This window comes from Mustela nivalis, assembly GCF_964662115.1.
Source record: "Mustela nivalis genome assembly, chromosome: 11".
Lineage (NCBI taxonomy): Eukaryota > Metazoa > Chordata > Mammalia > Carnivora > Mustelidae > Mustela > Mustela nivalis.
The window spans coordinates 90,706,707-90,726,239 of record NC_139030.1 but is presented as its reverse complement, the minus strand read 5'-3'; the positions used below and the strand labels follow the sequence as shown (position 1 = coordinate 90,726,239).

General features: G+C 36.1%; 1 protein-coding gene across 3 annotated transcripts in view; it reads left to right on the top strand.

Annotated features, from left to right (window-relative positions):
• Positions 1-2,550: 2,550 nt before the first annotated feature.
• SPAG16 (sperm associated antigen 16) overlaps positions 2,551-19,533 on the top strand; it is a 1,051,960-nt gene continuing 1,034,977 nt past the window's right edge. For all 3 annotated transcript variants that reach the window (XM_082691166.1, XM_082691165.1, XM_082691167.1), the window contains exons 1-4: positions 2,551-2,751; positions 12,911-12,957; positions 14,053-14,148; positions 16,644-16,762. In XM_082691166.1, coding sequence (XP_082547292.1) covers positions 2,625-2,751; positions 12,911-12,957; positions 14,053-14,148; positions 16,644-16,762 — 389 coding nt within the window. In that variant the 5' untranslated portion in view covers positions 2,551-2,624. The remainder of the gene's footprint in view (positions 2,752-12,910; positions 12,958-14,052; positions 14,149-16,643; positions 16,763-19,533) is intronic.

Below are 19,533 nucleotides of genomic sequence, written 5' to 3'. Positions count from 1 at the left end.
AACTAATCTTCAATGAAGCAGGGAACAATTTCCAATGGGGAAAAGACAGTCTCTTCAACAAATGGTGTTGGGATAATTGGACTGCAACATGCAAAAGAATGAAACTGGACCACTTTCTTACATCATACACAAAAATAAATTCAAAATGGATGAACGAATTAGCTGTGAGAGCTAAAACCATAAATATCTCAGAGGAGAACATAGGCAGTAACCTCTTTGAACTGGACCGTAGCAAACTGCTTCTAGACAGGTCTCCTGAGGCAAGAGAAACAAAAGCACAAATAATTTGTTGGATCTTCATCAAAATGAAAAGCTTCTGCATAGTGAAGGAAACTATCAACAAAACTAAAAGAAAGCCTATGGAATGGGAGAAGATATTTGCAAATGACATATCTGATAAATGGTTAGTCCAAAATATATAAAGAACTTATACAATTCAACACTCTCCAAATGAATAATCTAATTAAAAAATGAGCAGGAGAGGTAAATATACATTTTCCTAAAGAAGACATTTCACGTACTATTTATATTTTAGTAACATAGGTATTAAAATATCCATTTTAGAGAAGAGGAAACTAGAGGCTCAAGGAGCTTAAGTTAATTAAGGTCATACAGAAGAGCCAGGATTCAAACCTTATGTAGAACATGATATACGTATTATATCTAAAAGCTAACAACAGCCAACAGCCAATGTAACACACACACATAAATCAAATTAAACATTAATTTTTCAGAACGACCTTCCTTCCTGGCTCTCTCATGCTCCTTCATGCCTTGCTGGATGTGCAAAACCCTGACCATTCCTCACCCAGGCCATTTCTCAAGCAAGTGTTTACAGAAGACAAACCTGAGCGTGTGAGGTAATGTCTCCCTTGGGAACAAATAACAGACTTTCTGTAAAAGCAGCCGATTCCCCAATTTCAGAGTTCTTCTCCTATATTTCCAGCCCCTTATAATTGTTTCTTGCATTTGACGAACATTGAGGGTATGTTTGGTGTGAGACATCAAGGGCAAAGAATAAGTTATTAATAATAGATATGAGAAATGAGGGAGGATTATGACTAATTGCGACCCTTGGTTTTTCTAAAAAACGTAACAAAACTAAGCAATTAACATCAATAGAAAACAAATCTATTTCTTAGTATCTACTTTGTGTCTGGTAATTTCCTCATTCTTTATATTTTACCCTTTGCAACAATGCTTTGTAGAAGGTATTATTATTATCCTCATTTTATAAATGAGGAAATTGAGGCTGGAGGCAGTAAGTGGTTTGCCCCAAGGTTTCCTAACTAGTAAGTATTGGGGCCCGACTCTGAATGCAACTAGTAAGTGTTGGAGCAGGCTCTGGTTCCAACATCCAGGCTCTCAATCATCTATTAGGAAGTTACCACTATAATTATTATATTTTTTTGGTAATAAATGGGAGCTTTTATAATGAATTGCTCTTTGTTTTCTTTTTTAATTTAAATTCAATTCGCCAACATTAGTTTCAGATGTAGAGTTCAATAACTCATCAGTTGCCTATAACACACAGTGCTCATCACATCACATCACATGCCCTCTTTAATGTCTATCACCCAATAACCTCCCCTCCAGGAACTCTGTTTGTTTCCAATAGTTAAGAGTCTCTCATGGTTTGTCTCCCTCTCTGATGACTTCCCATCGAGTTTTCCCTCCCTTCCCCTATGATCCTCTGTGCTGTTTCTTATATTCCACACATGGCATCCAGTTTTCATCAAGAAACATAGAATGGAAAAGAATCTGCAACGAAAAAGGCCTAGCAGATGCTTCTGATATATACACAATACAAACCTGAAGAGTCTGTCATTGCAAAAGGAGTGCGTGTGATTGGGCCAGTATTATTTATCACACATTGTGTTAAGACTGTCTGTACCTCATAGTTCTTATAAAAGTGTCTTTCTCTTAGCAGAAGTCAACACTATACATACTCTTTCAAGCCCCAGTGTATGAAATTGAAGTCAAAACACACGTCCAGATAAATATTTTAAAGGAGGCCAAGAAGGAAATTGACTAAGGTGACTATCCTAGGTCTTTATTGCTAAGCGACTGAAGTTAGTGCTGCTGAGTCAGTCTCTCAATAATCATTTCTCTCTCTCTCTCTCTCTTTTTTTTCCTCCTGTACCCTGGTTCTTTCTTTTTTCCAGGAGTCTTCCCTAGGGACAATTAAGGGTCTCCACACATAAAATTAAGGGGCTGATATGATGGGTATGTAAAAACCAGGACAAAGGAAACTTAGGGAAGAAAATGAAGCGAGAAAGAAACGCTAGGGTCGAAACGGGGAGAAAAAAAAGAAAGAGAAGAAAATCTGGTTCTGTAAGAAAATGTACTAATCCAAGCCAACTGTTTCTTGCTCCTCCTCTCATCCACTCCAGGAACTGCGTCCCAGGTAACTAGGCAACGACGTTGCCGTGGTAACCAGCGCAGGTCAGAGGGCAACAACGCTTTAAGGCTGGACAGCCCTTCAGAGCGCGGAGCTGGCCGGGTGGGAGCCGCGAGGGTGTCAGAGTCTCGCGAGAGCTGCGTGCGGTTGTGGGCGAGCGTCTCGGCTTTTGGTCTCCGGGAGACGCGAGGCTGTCCGGGGGCGGGGCCTGGGAGCGCCTCCTATGGCTGCTAAGCAAGGGATGCCCTCGTCAGCCCTGCGGGTGCTGGAGGAAGCGTTGGGCATGGACCTCACGGCTGCTGGGGACACCGCGGAGGCGGTGGCCGCCGAGGGCGCCTACTACCTGGAGCGTATCCTTACGTGTAGGCGCGGCCTCAGGCGCTCCCTTTGGTAACGGGTTTGCGGGCGAGGGCGCGGGCTTCCCATCCGGGGCGTCCTCTGCGGTTTGTGGCCGCGCAGCCGGCCAGAACGCCTCCTGGACCTCCAGGTGGCGTCCGCGCCACCGTGTACCCCTGAGAGCCACCCGCCGCAAAGACATGCCTTTTGGGAGTGTTAGGCTACCGTGTTCCTGTTGGAAGAACCTTCGGGAATCGTGTACTTAGTAACCACTCTGCAAACTTTGGATGGAAGTTTCCTGTTAGGATGGTACAACGAATTGATTCAGCCCTCCTTAGGGCTTCCCAAATAAGCCCCCAGCCTTCAGAATATCGTGGGAATCAGTTCAGTCAGGAAAGTTGGGAAACCGGGGAGGACCTCTGCCTCTGGGCTTTAATGAGCTGAAGCTCTGAGCATTCAGCCTGTGATTCTGTAGATCCTTCCGTTGTCCAGTGCTTAAAAGATTTGTTTTGTAAGCGTCAACTTCCTAGGTAGTTTCATTTTTGGCTATTTAATTACAATTATTGCATTTTTATTTTAAAGCAACTAAATGATGACTGGTGAGCGGAGAGGCTCAGAGATGTTAGGAAGAAATCAGATAGTGATGAACAATTAACAATGGACATACGAGAAAAATGGAATAGCGATATGTGAATAATTAGGTTCACGATTTCTTGGGATGGCTTTTGAGCTCACGTTGTCTAGGCATATAGACTCAATTGTACTGGAGAGATCGGAGAGTTCATGAGAAAAAGATACCTTTTTTTTTTTAACGCCAGGCAGGTAGGAGAGATGATTATCTGTTTTATTCTTAAAGATATCGAGGAAACTCTAAAATCTACTTTATTTTTTGTCCAACTGTGAATGCCCCAGCTTTAATTTAAGACTTTAGAGATCTAACAGTGATGGGCTTTGGCAAACTGTTTCACCTGTCCTGACTTAGGCTCTGTACACAATGGTACTTCAAGGAGCTTTGAAGAACTTAGTTGCAAAGACCAAAGATAATATGTAGTGTTTTATTTAAGGCAATCATTTTTGTAGGAATGTAAGTTTGAATAGTTCAAAATCAATTTAAATGAAATGTTGGTGCCTCAATGTCTTAAATGAGGCTGTATACTATTCATAACTCTATAAATAGCTGCCTTTCCCAGTAATATTCCTTTTTAAATTCAGAAATGAGTCAACAATTCTTTCAGAACTTACTTACAAGTGTAAAGTTATCTAGTGTCCCTGGTAGTGAATGGTACCCAGGCATTTTGTTTTTATTTACATTAAGATGATTCCTGTAACATGTAGTTTAATTGTTAATCTGAGACAAACACACTGAGTTAGCTTTTTTGCAAGTTGTGAGACTTCAATATAGTATAGTTTTTAGGTTTACTTAATTTTCAGAGAGATTGCTGAGTCACAACTGTCAGTATATAGTAGTCTGCACAAAACCTGTCTTACAAAGAATTTTCCAAGTAGTCATATTTGTAAATATAAATGACTAACATTTTACGATTTTGTTATTCAATTTCTGAATTACCTGTCCCCTTTGCTTTTCTTCCATCTTTCTTTAGTTGGCTGATATTTTGTGTTTCAACCAAAGGGTAGTCAAGGGATAGCAAAACTACATATTTTGCCAATTTTCCTACATTCAGTGTTTAGGTAAGAGGTTTAGTCATGAGAGAGGCTTTAACTGTTAGTTAAAATGAAGTTCGAGGATTACTTTAGAATGCCAATTATCCCTGTTTCCCCGGGCTCTCTTAACATGCATAATTAAGAGTTGACTGTATAATGTTATTTGACATTGCTGCTTAAGGCAATTGTGATAGTTGCTGAAGTGAGACTTTCTGAGTTTCAAGTCTTTAGCTCTCAGGTAATTTAATTGAGCTATCACAGTAGATAAATAAAAGTTATAATATGCACAAATGAATCAGAAATCTGATGTTTTCTACTTTGCACATATACTGAATCACTTTTAATCTACTGCATTTGGTCTTGGGCTGCCCTTATTTATGACTGAACAGATGCTCCCTAGAACACTAGACAACAAAATATCAATATTAAGTCTTTGCAAGATACTGACTCTAATTCTCCAGGAAGTTACCCTTTTCTTTGGTGTTAAACATTTAAACATAAAGAACATGTACAGATTAATAGGGCCCAAACCAGAAATAGCCAGGATCCACTATGAGGGAAATGGCTTCATTAGTAAAGGTTCCATTATGAGTTCAGAGACTGTGTAGAGGAAAAATAATTCTTAACCCTGCAACACCCCTTCTTTGTAATCTAATAGCTGTAAAGGTAGGAGTTATCTGTTTCTCTTCTGAGCAGTTCAGGATATAGCTGCTTTTATTTTTTAAACTTCCACAAGGCAAGATACAAACACACATGCATCTAGTTCCTTTTTTAGCTATCTCCAGAGCTTTTAAGAAATCTGTTTACAGAGTATGAGTTCTCTGGAGAACTCTTCATTTGAAAGATATTTGCAACATTGTAAAATATAAGGCAAGTTTTTTTTTTTTTTTAAGACTTTATTTATTTATTTGACAGATCACAAGAAGGCAGAAAGGCAGGCTTAGAGAAAGTCTGGGGAAGTAGGCTTCCTGCTGAGCAGAGATCCTGATGGGGGGCTTGATACCAGGACCCTGGGATTATGACCAGGGCTGAAGGCAGAGGCTTTAACTTACTGAGCCACCCAGTTGCCCTACAAGGCTAGGTTTTAACTATGTGCTTTGTAAAGGGTCAAGTGCTTGTAGAGGTTGGCTGTCTTTGACAATGAATTCTGTGTTAGAAATGAGTACTCTTGGGTAAGGTTTTCAGTTACAGTGGGAACTGCAGTTAATATGTGGTTGTGGACATTTGGGAATGCTCAATCCAACTGCAGATGCAGGCTGCTATTACTGTACTAAGAAAGCTAATACTTAATTGATTTTTGTTGCTACTTGTTGAAAGACTTGTTCAAGGAAGAATAATGAAATACGTGGACTCTAAGAAAGTGAACCTCCCCCAAAGTGTACCTCCCTTTGCGCTGATTGTCGCTCCCTTAACTAGATTTTGATTATTTTATCTTACAAGGCATTCCAACACTAAGAATTTCACTAGTTAGATCATGGACATGTTTGCTGGCCACTGAAAAGGTCTCCTTTGGCCCCAACAGCAATTTCTGAGGGTTGAGTGAGTTTAAGCCAGTCCTTTGAAGCTAATCAACTCTGAATGCAGTCCCAAAGTCAACTGTTTATGAAAGTGCAAAATTATAGATTCTACTAAACTAGTCACCTGAAATATGGTCATCATACTTAGATAACCCATGTAATAAGATTCATGCTTGTTTTCTTAAGTGACATCCATAGACAATCTTTCATTGCAATAGTAATGTTCACTGATCACTTTATTTAATTAAAATTGAATTTTTTTCATTTAAAATTCTATTATTTTTAACATTTAGTTATTTTTCCCATCTGTTTTGTTTCTTCTCTGGAATGTTTATAGTATTGAGTGAGAAGATATTTTTAAAAGCCTTAATAATCATTATGTACTCAAGTCACCTATTTCTTACTGTCATTGGAAAAACGAATTTTCCCCTGGGTGCTTAGTTGCACCCTACATATATTTAAATAAAAGCATAGACAGTCTGAATGTAGACTCTAGACCAAAAAACATGTCACTAAACCCGTCGTGCCAAATTTCACCTGCATGAAAATCATAAGCTATTTGAAAAGAAAAAAATTGTGTTTTGTTGTGTGTCCTCTAGTCTGGGTAAACTTTAATGTGCATATGAATCAAAGAATATTGATCTTTAAAAAAGGACTCTAATTCAGTAAGTCCCAGTCAGGGTTGAGATTCTGCATTGCTAACAAGCTCCCAGGTGCTGCAGGTGCTGCTGGTCTAAGGAATATAATTGAAGTAAGAAAGCTATAGGCCAGTTTCTTAACTACTGGCCTTTATATTTTCAGATAAGAGGTATAATATATAGAGCTCATATCCTTGGATCTCCTGGCTTAGAAGTTGGAAAAACTTAAACCACCACCCACCATGAGAAGAAAGAGACTTATATTTTGAAAAAAACTTATTTTTCAGCTTCTGAGGCAGAAGATGGCTGTCTGGGTGGTGTCTGGGGCAGGAGTAGTCAGTAAACTTCCACTCTTGCCGAGTCTGTTGAATCAGTAGTGGCTTTCTGGTATGTTGTGTTAGTAAGTGTTCTGAGATCCCCTGAAGCCTTAGTGGGAAAGACTGTTGGAAGCAAACAACAAGTGTGCCAGTTATTTGCCATCTTTGGTATATATTATTCAGTTAACTTACATTATTGAAACTGGCATTCCTTAGAAAGCGGACCATGACTATGATGTTTGCTATTTACAGTACTTTTATTTCAATTTAGTAAGTAAAATGTTGATCATCGAGGATCCAGGCTAGATTTTAGATTGCCTCTGTGTACATTGGCTCTGCAGTGATGGCAAAGATTAGAAAGCAATTTCTGACTATAGTAGCTTTGGGAAATCATGTAAAATATAATTAGCTATATGTTTCACTCCAGTTCTTTATAAAGATGCTGTGGCTGGCAGTGATCACTACCTCCAGTGCAGCAATGGAAGAGACCAGTGTGAGGAAGTTTGTATGGTGCTCACATCTGAAAATTGTTCATAGCTTTCTGGCTGTGGTCCATTTGCAGAACCGTATTTGTGACCCCATTGTATCAACTGTGACCTCAAGCTCTGCTCCGTTACCCCAGCTGAAATGTTTCTCTGAGGCTTCTTGCAGTTGTGTCTTCTGTAGTGCTGTGATGGATTTAGGGTTTCCTGGCAATTTCAGTGTGGATGTATATCGGTCTATTTTCTGATAGGATCTACAAGGTAAAGATCTGGTACAAATTCTGCTAGTGTAGAAACAACCAATTAGTTCACTCATGGTGACCAAGTATAGGGAACTGATTCATAGTATGCAAAATCACAAGTCCTACTAAATTTCTTCCATAACGAGTGGACATGTGGAGTGAGACCCTTGGTCTGAGTGTAGACTCTGACTCTAGAAAGTGGGTGGTGCTATGAGCTGTGTCTGCAGGTCAGGGAGGAAGGGGAATCACAGACTGTACCCAGGACAAGCGAAGACTAGAAAACCAGGCCCAATTTTAAATGTCAAGTTGACCTCGAACAGGCAGAAAGGCATTAACTACATCTGAAGGAAATAGGACAGAAAAAATGAATTTTGGAAATGGAGTTCAACAATGTTCTTTGAAGGAATACTAGGCAGATAATAAAAAGGGAGTTTAGGACTCAGAAGCAGGTTGGCATTAGGAAACTGATTTTAAGCTAGAATTCTGGTTTATTCTGCAATGGGGGGAAAAAAAAATCACTTGCCTGAGAACTGTGACCAGCTTCATTGTATGGACATTTCCTGGAGAATAGGATCATTTAAGAGATTAGATTACACAAGAAAGTTGTTCAGTAAAAGTAGAACCAGAGTAAAGGATTTTTATCATTCAGGCAGTTCTTGGTCAATTGCTTATTCCTATCCTGGCAACACTGTTTCTAAAGCAGTGCTTTCCAACCTTTTTTACACATGGTGTTTCATCATATCTTGCTTCACTCAGTCTTTCTGGCTGTTCCAAGGGCCAAGAAAATCAGTATCTGTACCATCCACAGTGTCCTTTTTATGATAACCGAAGAGCGAAGTATTTCTCAGGCTTCAGAGCCAGAAATTGGTGTACATCTGCTGAGAAACTCCTCTGTTTTCATTGGATGGATACTGAATTGGTATCGAATTACATTGCCCTCTTTACCCTGACTGCTGGGAAGCTTTGGGTCAAACCTGTGGTTTAGGTTTGACCAAATTCATGAGACTTTATGGCAGGTACACTGCAGCTTTACCTTTGTCCTCTTCTTTCTCGTTCTCTTTTAATTTTCATATTTATTTTTATATATATATTTTTTACTGTATGCTTATTTGTAAACTGCCACACAGTCATTTGGGGATTCTTTTGTGCATTTGTCCCTGTGTTACTGGCCAGCTATGCCAGATAGACAGATGCATACAAACATACTTGCAAAAGTACATTTATTTCTTCAGTAACACTGCAGCATCACATTTCAAATCAGTTGCTCCTGGGAAGGTTTTTCTCTACAAATCATTTTTGTGGATACTGAAAATACCAATCAAGGAAAATAGTGGTTTCTATTTTGGATGTTTGTCCTCTTCCTGACCTTTTGTCTCATTAATCTATTGCCCTTAGCTGATTTTATCTTTCGGTCTGCAGCCCTGTAACTCTTTTATACCTCTCCCTCCTTCAGGGTCTTCAAATTGACCTGTTTAAATGATTTGATTTAGCTGTTGGTAATATAACACTTCACAGTTTGGAAAATAAGTGAGAGCTCATTGCTTAGGATTTTGATAGAAATTGCACATTCTTTTTGTGTCGCTGTAGAAACAGTAGAAATATGATATTGTAGAAAATTCCTGGTCTTTTTATTCAGGAAACATGTCTCTATCACTAGTAGGTATATGATTTATGTCAAATTTCTTAATCTCCTTGATTCATTTTCTTTCTTTTTTTTTTTAATTTAGAAATGACTGTATCTGTGTTACTCAATCTCACAGGATTGTTTTTAGGATAAATATGATAGTGATCCATATGATAATACTTTTTAAGGTTTATAAAATGATATTTTTTCATTCTTTTTGATTTTGGGGAAACATAATGTATTATTAGGATTTGAAAGCTGTTGCCTCGAGTATTTTCTAGGTAGCAGTGTGGCAAGTTTGATAATTCCAAAGCTTTGAGGACAATCACTTTTTTCTGTATATTGCCATTAACAACCTATGCTTTGATGTTTCATCTTCACATAATCTTATCAGTTGGCTTATTTACAATTTCAGTCTATCCAAATGATTTTAGAATGTTTACTTCTAGTGAAATTTTTATGTTATGATCAGTGATGAAGGATGGCATTGCTTTTCTGGAGACTTAAAGACGAGTGATTCTTACAAAATCAAGTTTTAGTAACTGTCATTCAGAAGAGGGCATTCTTTTCCATAAAAAAAAGACTGATTTCCTGTATCTGAACCTCAGGAAATTTCATCTAATTAAGTGAAAATGTGTCAGAAAGATATAAATTTAGAAAAGAGGAAGATTTAGAATGTATTTTTTTGATCCATTTATCTTAATGCATGGGAGAACTGGGCCATGAAAGACTTATGAGACTTTTCCACAGGTACTCCTCTCTTTCTAGAAGAGGAAAACAATAACAAATACTTGCATAGCATTAACTAGAAGCCAGGCATCATTCTAAATGCTTTACATATGTTAACTCCTTTCATACTCTTGAAACCTCTTAAGGTATTATGATAGCCAGCTTTCAGAATGATGCCCAGTGATCTCCGCATCCTGGTCCTCATACTCCTGTATAATTCCCTTATGTATTGAATAGGGTTGACTTATGTAACCGATAGGATAGTGAGTAAATGATGTGTGACTTCTGAGGCTTGGTCATAAAAGGTATTGTGGCTTCTACTTTGTTTTCTTGTATTTCTTATTCTGGAGGTAGCTAACCACTATATCTTGAGAAGGCTTAAGAAGCTTATGGAGAGACCCACATGGGGAAGAATTGAAACCTTCAGCCAACAAAGTTCATCTTTGAAATGAATCCTCTTGCCTCAGCTGAGCCTTCAGAAGACAGCAGGCTTGGCTGCCTTCTTGACTGAGGTCTCATGAGAGACTCCAAATCAAAATACACAAGCTAAGTCACCACTGAATTCTTGACCATGATACTATGAGATAATGGATGCTTATTGTTAGGCCTTAAGTTTTGGGGAGTTGGTTATGTAGCAATAATAAAAAGTACAGATTTTGATACCTGAAAGTGGGATTCCAACATAAGAAATACTTTAAAGTATTAGAGTGGCCCTGGAACTGAATATAGGACAGATGTTGGAAGTTCTTTAAGTAGGATGTTAGTGAAAGCTAAAATACCTTGAACAGACTATTAGTGGAAGTCTCATGGTCTTTAAGAATGCTGCTGGCAAGGGATTAAAGGAGAGTGGGGTCAGTGCTATAGGAAACTGTTCCATAGCAGTAGATAACTAATATAGTATGTACTTCAGTCCTGGTACCCAGTACGGGTAAGTTAAAAATTATAGGATCAGCTGCAGGTATGCAACTTAATGCATCTTTTTAGTTCTGTAGTATTTTAATCTACTAATCTACTAAATTAGATTAATTTAATTAAAAATTTAGTTTTTAATTAGTCATTTAATTAGTTGTTTAATTAGTGAATTAAATAGTTATTTTTTTGAGCCTAAATCACTTTTCATCATTTTTTGGGAAGATACATTCTTGTTTGACAGTATCAGGTTCCTAAGGATTGGTTATAACTGAACTAGGTTTAAGTGCGTCCTCAAGTGGGTAAAGCAAACAGTGAAGACTTATAGCTTATGATGGAGCTGAGTAACTAAAGACTGCATAACTTATCTTTTAGAGGTTTAGAACTGTGTGTAAGATAATTGGCAAACACTTCAAGTGTTTATGTAATATAGAAAACGAACATGGAATAATGAGAGGTTTAAGGCGAGTGTAGTGAAACCTAACTCCAGGGCTGATTCCCAGCTGTGTTAGGTCCTAGCTTGTGTGACCTTGTGCCTGTAAGTCCTGATCTACAAAATGGAGATGAAAATAGCTTGTAGGTAGGATGAAGACAGAAGGAGTTGATTGATCATGTAAAGACCTTAAGGACAGGGCTTGGCTTCTGTTAAATACTTAGTAAATGATACCAATTCTTATTACAAGTAGCTTCAGGTGTTTTATTCACTTTTCGCTAGCTCTTGGAATGATTTCTCATAACCAGTAGCAGGATGAAAACTAGGCTAATCTCATCTTTGATTTTCATAACTATTACTGTATGTTAAAAAGCTTAATTTCAAACATTTTGAACTTGGCATAATCACATGTATACATTAGGAAAAAATGTAAACAAAATAACGTTATTGGTGTATGTTGTGATTTCTTTCAAAATTAAATATTATCTTGAAATTATCATTTGTAATTAAAGTAACTTGTAATTTTTGAAAGTCTTACAACCGTGCTGTTAGAATTTTTTATTAGGGTCATTTCCCTGCTATTTTAATGTTCATTTCTTTTTTTATATCATTTAATTTAATTTTATTTCTTTTCAGTGTTCCAAAATTCATTGTTTATGCACCACACCCAGTGCTCCATGCAATCCGTGCCCTCCATAATACCCACCACCAGGCTCACCCAGTCCCCCACCCCCCTCCCCTCCAAAACCCTCAGTTTGTTTCTCAGAGTCCACAGTGTCTCATAGTTTGTCTCCTCCTCCGCTTCCCCCAACTCACTTCTCTCCATCTCCCAATGTCCTCCGTGTTAGTTCTTATGCTCCACAAGTAAGTGAAACCATATGATAATTGACTCTCTCTGCTTGACTTATTTCACTCAGCATAATCTTTTCCAGTCCCATCTGTGTTGATACAAAAGTTGGGTAATGTTAATTTCTTGATAATGAAGCACTGAATTAGGATTACTGTATAGTTTATATTTGCTCAAAAATTAGGCTTCCTTTCCTGAGAACAAAATTTAATTTTAAAATTGAGGTAATAAAAATGAGATTAAAGTAACTTCTATTATGAAAACATTGAAATGTGTTTTTTACTTATATTTAAATATAGGTGTGCTTCTGAAAAATTCATAGTACTTTAAATAAAGAAGTCCGAGTACACTGTGAGAGACTCAGGAGCTCTCGGAAATTAAATTAGTTTGAAATAGATTTTAAAAATTTACTGCCATAGTTTTCCTGTCCATCATTTTTCTTATCTCTTTCTAATTTATATTATCTTATTATGTACATTTTTGTAAGCCTTAGACTCGAATTGGAAATCATTAGATAGTAAATAGACATATGGAAAGGTAGTTTTTTATAGGTTTGGGTTATGTAGAACAATAATTTAAAATAATAATAAAAAATACTTTGTTTCAAAATGTATTTGTAGGTTGTACGGGGAAGAAAAATTTTAAAAAACAGTTTAAATTACATTTACCAACTTGGTATGATAACTGTATCTGATACTAAATTTTAACATCAAATCAATTTTAATAAATAATTTTTTCATATATTTTGAGATTGACACTTGACAAGATTTCAGAGGTCACCATAACTGAAGCATCTGAAGATGATTATGAATATGAAGAGGTAATTTTTTCACTTTAGGTATTTAGCCTGTAAATTCACTAGTCATTCTTATGAAACATTCATTTTACTTTATAATTTTTTGTTTTCCTTAAGAGATGCTGGTTTTTCACTGAATTACCTAATACCTACTATTTAAGAGTGAAGGTTAAAAGTTCTGTTTGAAAGTTTGGGTTGGTTAATGCATCTGGCTCTTTTGGTTTTCCTGGTACTTGTGCTTCAAAGTTAGCTTCTTCTCCCTTGCTTTGTGGTTCCTTACTACAGACTGTCATCTCTATCCAGCATGCATTCCTTAATATCCATTCTGCGCTTGGATGGGTTTCCCAGAGTCCCACTACTGGCTGTAGCTCAGATCCCATGCTTCCCTTCAGCTTAACTATAATTCTGTATAATGTAGTTCCTGTCTCACATCTTCTCTTTAATTCACTGTTCAGATGGAACTTATCATTATTTCCGAGAGTTGGCACATTGAGTTGCTCCTAGATGACAGACGTTGTAAGTACAACTGTGAAAGCAAGCCTGGCAGTTTGTGGCCTGGGCAAGTAAAAGAACAAACAGTAGATAAACTCTTTATTACTATTAGTAAAATAAAGATAATATGAATACGTGCCACATGAAATTACTGAAGTTTTTATATGAAAGACAGAACTGATCAACACATAAGAAGCACGTGCCAAGTGTTAAACATCATTAATATCATAATTACAGTCAATTACATTCTTCCAAGAACTTAGCATCTAGGCAGTGAGTTCTATTTTTTTTTTTTTTTGATAAACCAGACATTGGTAGTTGCTAGTGAGTTGAGAAAAAGAAGTGGCCTTAAATTTTTTCTCAGCACAGTTGTTAGACTGTGTTTATCCTTATATATAAGAACAAATGCCCATAAGCTGATCTTGAGTTTATCAAAGGTGACATTGAGTTATGTCCTGCTTGTAAGTTATCCATTTGTCACAGAACTTCAGCCTGACATGGTGTCTTACATAAAGTGTATTTTTTTTTTTTTGATCCATTGTTTTGTGAGAAAAACTTTTTCTGAAACGAAGTAAGGTATTTTTATGTTCCTGATTGCTCTTCCTATTCTCTTTCTCTTTGATTTAGATACCAGATGACAATTTTAGTATTCCAGAAGGTGAGGAAGATCTGGCAAAAGCAATTCAGATGGTCCAGGAACAGGCTACAGATACTCAGATTTTGGTGAGAATTGAACAAAACCTGTTGTTTGTGTCGTTTGAATACAGTCAATAGTTTAGCAGTGAGACTAAGTTTTACTGGATAAACTTAAGTTTTACATATTAAATGCTGTCCTATCACTTGTTACACCTTTTTCTCTTCTGTGTTTTTATCATTGTACCTTCACTTTAAGTAAGTAGTCATATTTATTCTTTTTTGGATTGTAATTTTCTACATCATGGTTACTCTTGCATAACTTCACAAAAATGACACCTTCCTTCAGAACTCTGGATGTTAAACCAAAGATTTTTAACACTAATGTACAGAATTTGGTATTAGATATGGATGCTAAAATGTGTTTTGTAACACATTAAAAAATAAGAAAAAACGTATAGTCCTCTGTCCTTTTCCTTCTGTATTCCCAATTCCTTCAACTACCATCCGTCTCATTCTAAATATCATATTCAAATTTATTGACCAAAAATGCCAAGGTAGCATTTATTATTGTGTAATGAATATTTACCTCTGGCCATATTATACCTTTATCCAGCAATTATGTCTAATCTCCCACCATAATGCAGACTTGCAGGCAGAGATGCTATATTCTGCCACCCTGGCATCTTCCATGTTTGAGGCAGGGTTCTGCACATAATCAACATTCTTATATAATATCTTTAAGATGATCTTAGGAGGGACGCCTTGGTGGCTTAGTCAGTTAAGCATCTGCCCTTGGCTCAGGTCATGATCCCAAGGTCTTAGGATCAAGTCTTACATTGGGCTCCTTGCTAAGTGGGGAACCTGCTTCTCTCTCTGCCTGCCTCTCTCTCTCTGCATCCCTCTCCTGACAAATAAATCAGTAAAAATCTTTACAATAAAATGATCTTGGGGGAAAATATTACAAATTGTCCTTCTTGAGTGTTAAAAATTTCATTTAAAAACCCTAGTCATTTGTCCGGAGGTTTCTGTAGCCTCCTAAATTTGCTTTAGCTGATCATTGTTTTGAATGTGGTAGCAGCTACTAGTAATTAAGATCAGCATTAAATTATGTGTAGCACTTTTTTTTTTTTTAAAGATTTTATTTATTTATTTGACAGAGATCACAAGTAGGCAGAGAGGTAGGCAGAGAGAGAGGAAGGGAAGCAGGCTCCCCGCTAAGCAGAGAGCCCAATGAGGGGCTCGATCCCAGGACCCTGGCATCACCACTTGAGCTGAAGGCAGAGGCTTGAATCCACGGAGCCACCCAGGTGCCCACGTGTAGCACTTTTGCAAAGAACTTTTTGGGGCAACAGAGATTCTTTCCTCACTGAATTTCTGTGTAACTATTACCAGGTATATAACATTTACCTGGTATGTGACCATTACCATGTTAAGAAGGGGAAGGAGGGAAAAAAGTCTGCTGTTAAATTTCTGTATATTTGAAAATAGATCTGTCTAAATAATCAGCTGTTAAAGTGGCAAGTTCTTGCCAATGCAAAGAAAATGAAGGCACTCTAGAGACAGTGATGCTTTGATATTCTTAAGTATCTACCCAGTATTTGACTTATTTTATATATTGACTTGTGGTAGTTTTATGGCTGTCCTAATTTCATATCTCACTTGCTGAAATAACTCTACTTTTCTAGTTCAGGGGTTTGCAGACTTGTTCTCTGGGGTCATATAGTAAATATTTTAGATTTTGAAGGCCATAAGGTGTCTGTTGCAACACACTTCTCTCTTGTATGAAAGCAGCTGTAGACAATATGTAAACAAATGGGCATTGCTGTGTTCTAATAAACTTTATACAGTTAGCTGACCCCAATATAATTGATAAACTTACTTCTTTTATGAAATGGTAGGATAAGCCACTCACTAGCACATAATTTCTTCTGTAGCATAGTGTTCCTAAAGCTCAAGGCACCAAAATTCCTTATATTTCTTTTTATAATGATAATAGAAATAATTAAAAGGCCCATACTTTTTTTTTCTTCTTTTTTAATGTTTTATATGCTATTGAAAGGACAAGCTGTCCTCATTGTTCTTTAGATAATCTAGTCACACTCTTGCCTCAGAGTCTTTGTGTTTGCTGACGCTATAACTGAAACATGACTTTCTTCCTCTAGATTTATGCTCAGATTCCACTTTATCAGTGAAATCTTTCTTCATCACCCTACATGTATAGCAGCCCAGCTCCACACACATATCTGCCCTACCTTTGGCTCTCCTTCCCTTCATTCCTCTGCTTTTTTTCTGCCAGGCATTTAGTGCCATCTGCTATATTATATATTTTTAATGTAGTTTTTCATTTTTTTCCTCCATCCACTTGACTATTAGGTATGAAGACTGAGTTTCATCTAGTGTGTAAATTCATTACTGCTTTATCCCTAGTGATTAAAATGGTTCCTGAAAGATAACCCTCAACAAAAATAAATGAAAAAAATGAACAAATGAATGAGTAAATAAACAGCTTATTTGTACCAATAATCAAAGATTAGTGATGATTTTATATTTTCAAAATAAATAATTGCGCATTTAAATTTCAGGAACAGAAAACAGTTCTTCCTTCAAAGCAACTAATACCTGAAGTAATAGAAGACTTTCTCTGCAATTTCCTGATCAAAATGGGAATGACCAGAACTCTTGATTGCTTTCAGTCCGAATGGTAAACAATTATGTGGATAAATAGGAATGCTAACATGTACACTTTTAACTGTCTTCAAGGACTTGAAGTTGTTCAGCTTACGCAAAATGGATGAAAGGGATGGAAACCTTTCCCATCCCTACCACTGGAAGTACAACACACACACTTACACACACACACACACACACACACACTCTCACATAATTAAGAAACCAATTTAAAAGAAGTTTTTATTAAACATACTTTCTAAATATTTAAAGTTGAGTGATTTTCAAAAGTCAAAAACTAGAGTATGTCCTGGGATTCTATAATACAAAGCTCTTTAATGAAATACTTTTCTAATATATTCTGCATAATTATTAAGGGTAATATTTCCTGCATTAAGACATTCTACCAAGAGTACTACTTTATTTGTTTTACTTCTAGTGTGTAATGGCCTGCCTTTCTCTATCACGCAACTGATTGATTCTTTTTCTGTAAATATTTCTCCATTTAGAAATAAGAAGAATTATATTTTCAAAGCTATCTAAACACAGATTTTCTTGTTATAATGAAAATTTTAATAACTTATTGGTTATGAAAATCAGCAGGCATGCTGTCTTTATTCCTTTACTATAGCAATAATGTCACCAGGAATGTTTTCAGAGGCCCAACATTCTTTAAAGAAATATTATTAAGTAATTGGATATAAAAATATGTTTGAGCCATTTTAAAAGCCATTCCATGTCATGGAAAGGGAATACTAAGATATAGAAAGATGTTCATAGTGTTTTGGGACTAAATCCTACTTTTAAATATAAGAAGCAATTTGTAATTTCTACTAATCCTCCTGTGATGCAATTTTTATTTGCTGCTTTTTTTGGTTCTCATCTACTGAGACCACGTACATAGAAGAAATCAGTTTTATTACTTCAAGTTCCATATCTAAAGTTAATAAATTTAATGATCAGAACCGTTTTTCATTAATACAATTTAGGAAAAAAAGCAAGTTTGGTGGTAGAAAAATAATAGTGTTCCTATTAAATTTGGAAATTGTGTGAATGATTTTTATAAAAATGTCCGTAGGAAATAATTACAAATGTATTAGAAAATACATTTTTGTGAAAGTAGGTAGATAATTGACTTACAGTACTAATGAAATGAGAAATTAGTGTGGCTCAGTTCCTTTTTTCTTCTAAGAAGACATGTTAGGACATATAGTACCTACATGTTTGTCCAGTCCAAAGTGTGAAATGATTTCCATCGAGAAATCTGGAACCAAGTGTACTTTTAACAATTAAGCACTCGTTGGATCATATTATCCTTTTAGATTTAGCAGTTTGGGTTGAGATGATATTTCAGGAAACTACAATGGTATTAGGACTTATAGAATCCCTCCCTATATAAGCATGCCACTTAGTGTATTCCAATAATATTAAAGTAAAATTCATATATTCTTTATATATGGGTTTAGTAATACTGTGGTTCAAATAATTGTATTCTTATTCCTAGGTGCCAGTTTGTAATAAACTTACAAACTGTTTGGAATTAGATTACACAGTATTGAATATTTTAATTTCACATGAAACATTTCTTTACTTTGGTCAGAAACACTTATTCTGCATAGTAGGATTATAGGAATATTAAATAAATTTTTTTTCATTTTTTTCTTATGGAGAAAAACATTTATAATATTCATTGCTGTGAATTCATTTAATCTTACAAAAGTTGACAAGTTTTCCCCATTGTTAGTTTGTAAAACAAAAACCTCAAAGTAATGAAAAAGCTGGGCAATAAAATTGGACTTGTTATCTTTCAATCTTCAAAAATGATTGCAGTAAATTCTTTAAATCTAAGGTCAGCAAACAAATCTGACCTGCCTCTGTTTTATAAATAAAATTTTGTTGGCACATAGCTGTAACCTTTCTTTTAGGTATTGTCTGTGGCTGCTTTCATGCTGTAATAGCGAAGTTAGTCACTCACAGTGGAGAACATATAGACCAGAAAGCTTTTTTCCCCCCCTTTTTTGCAATTCCAAACTATTTTCTGTCTGTTCACAAAAACCAAAATCAAAACCAAACCAAACAAAAAAGATTGTGTGTATGTGTGTGAATGTATTAGGAATTTTTTCTATGAACTACAAAAAAGTCTGCACTGTGCATTAGCAGTAGCTACCAGAATTTTGTCTTCGTTGCTGACGTATTTTCCCTAACTGTCCCTGACAACTTGGAGGAAGAATTCTCATTTGATATTTGTTATTATCTAGGTGACTGTTTTCCTGTCTTTTATATCCTATACCTTGTGTGCCATCAGGAAGGAAAAATAACCCTTACTCTTATGATGCTGTTGATATGTTTACTGAAATTCTGTCACACTATTTGCCATTTGTGACAATGGGCCTGAAACTCTTGTGGTATATAGACAAATATTATGAAAGCCTTTATACTTTCTCCCTGAAAAACATGTGTATTTTCTGTATATAATTCTAAGTAGTTTATGGATCTTATGATAAATATGAAGACCATCAGTGTAATTTTATTGGCAGGTCTGTTGGTAGTAAATTTTATTTCCTGTTCCTTATAGTTACATAACAATCTTTTTTCCTGTCTGAACACTTTCCAGTCTTACTCTATGTGTGAATGAATAAAGAGGAAGAAATGAAAGGACCAGGATATTTCTTTAACACAAACACACCTGAAACAAAACCAAAAAATTTTATGTAGGAAATGCTCATTTTACTGAGAAATGTATTAATGTGTTTCTGGAGTTTGTGGATTATGATTGCTAATTATCTAATAGTATTAGAATAGTTT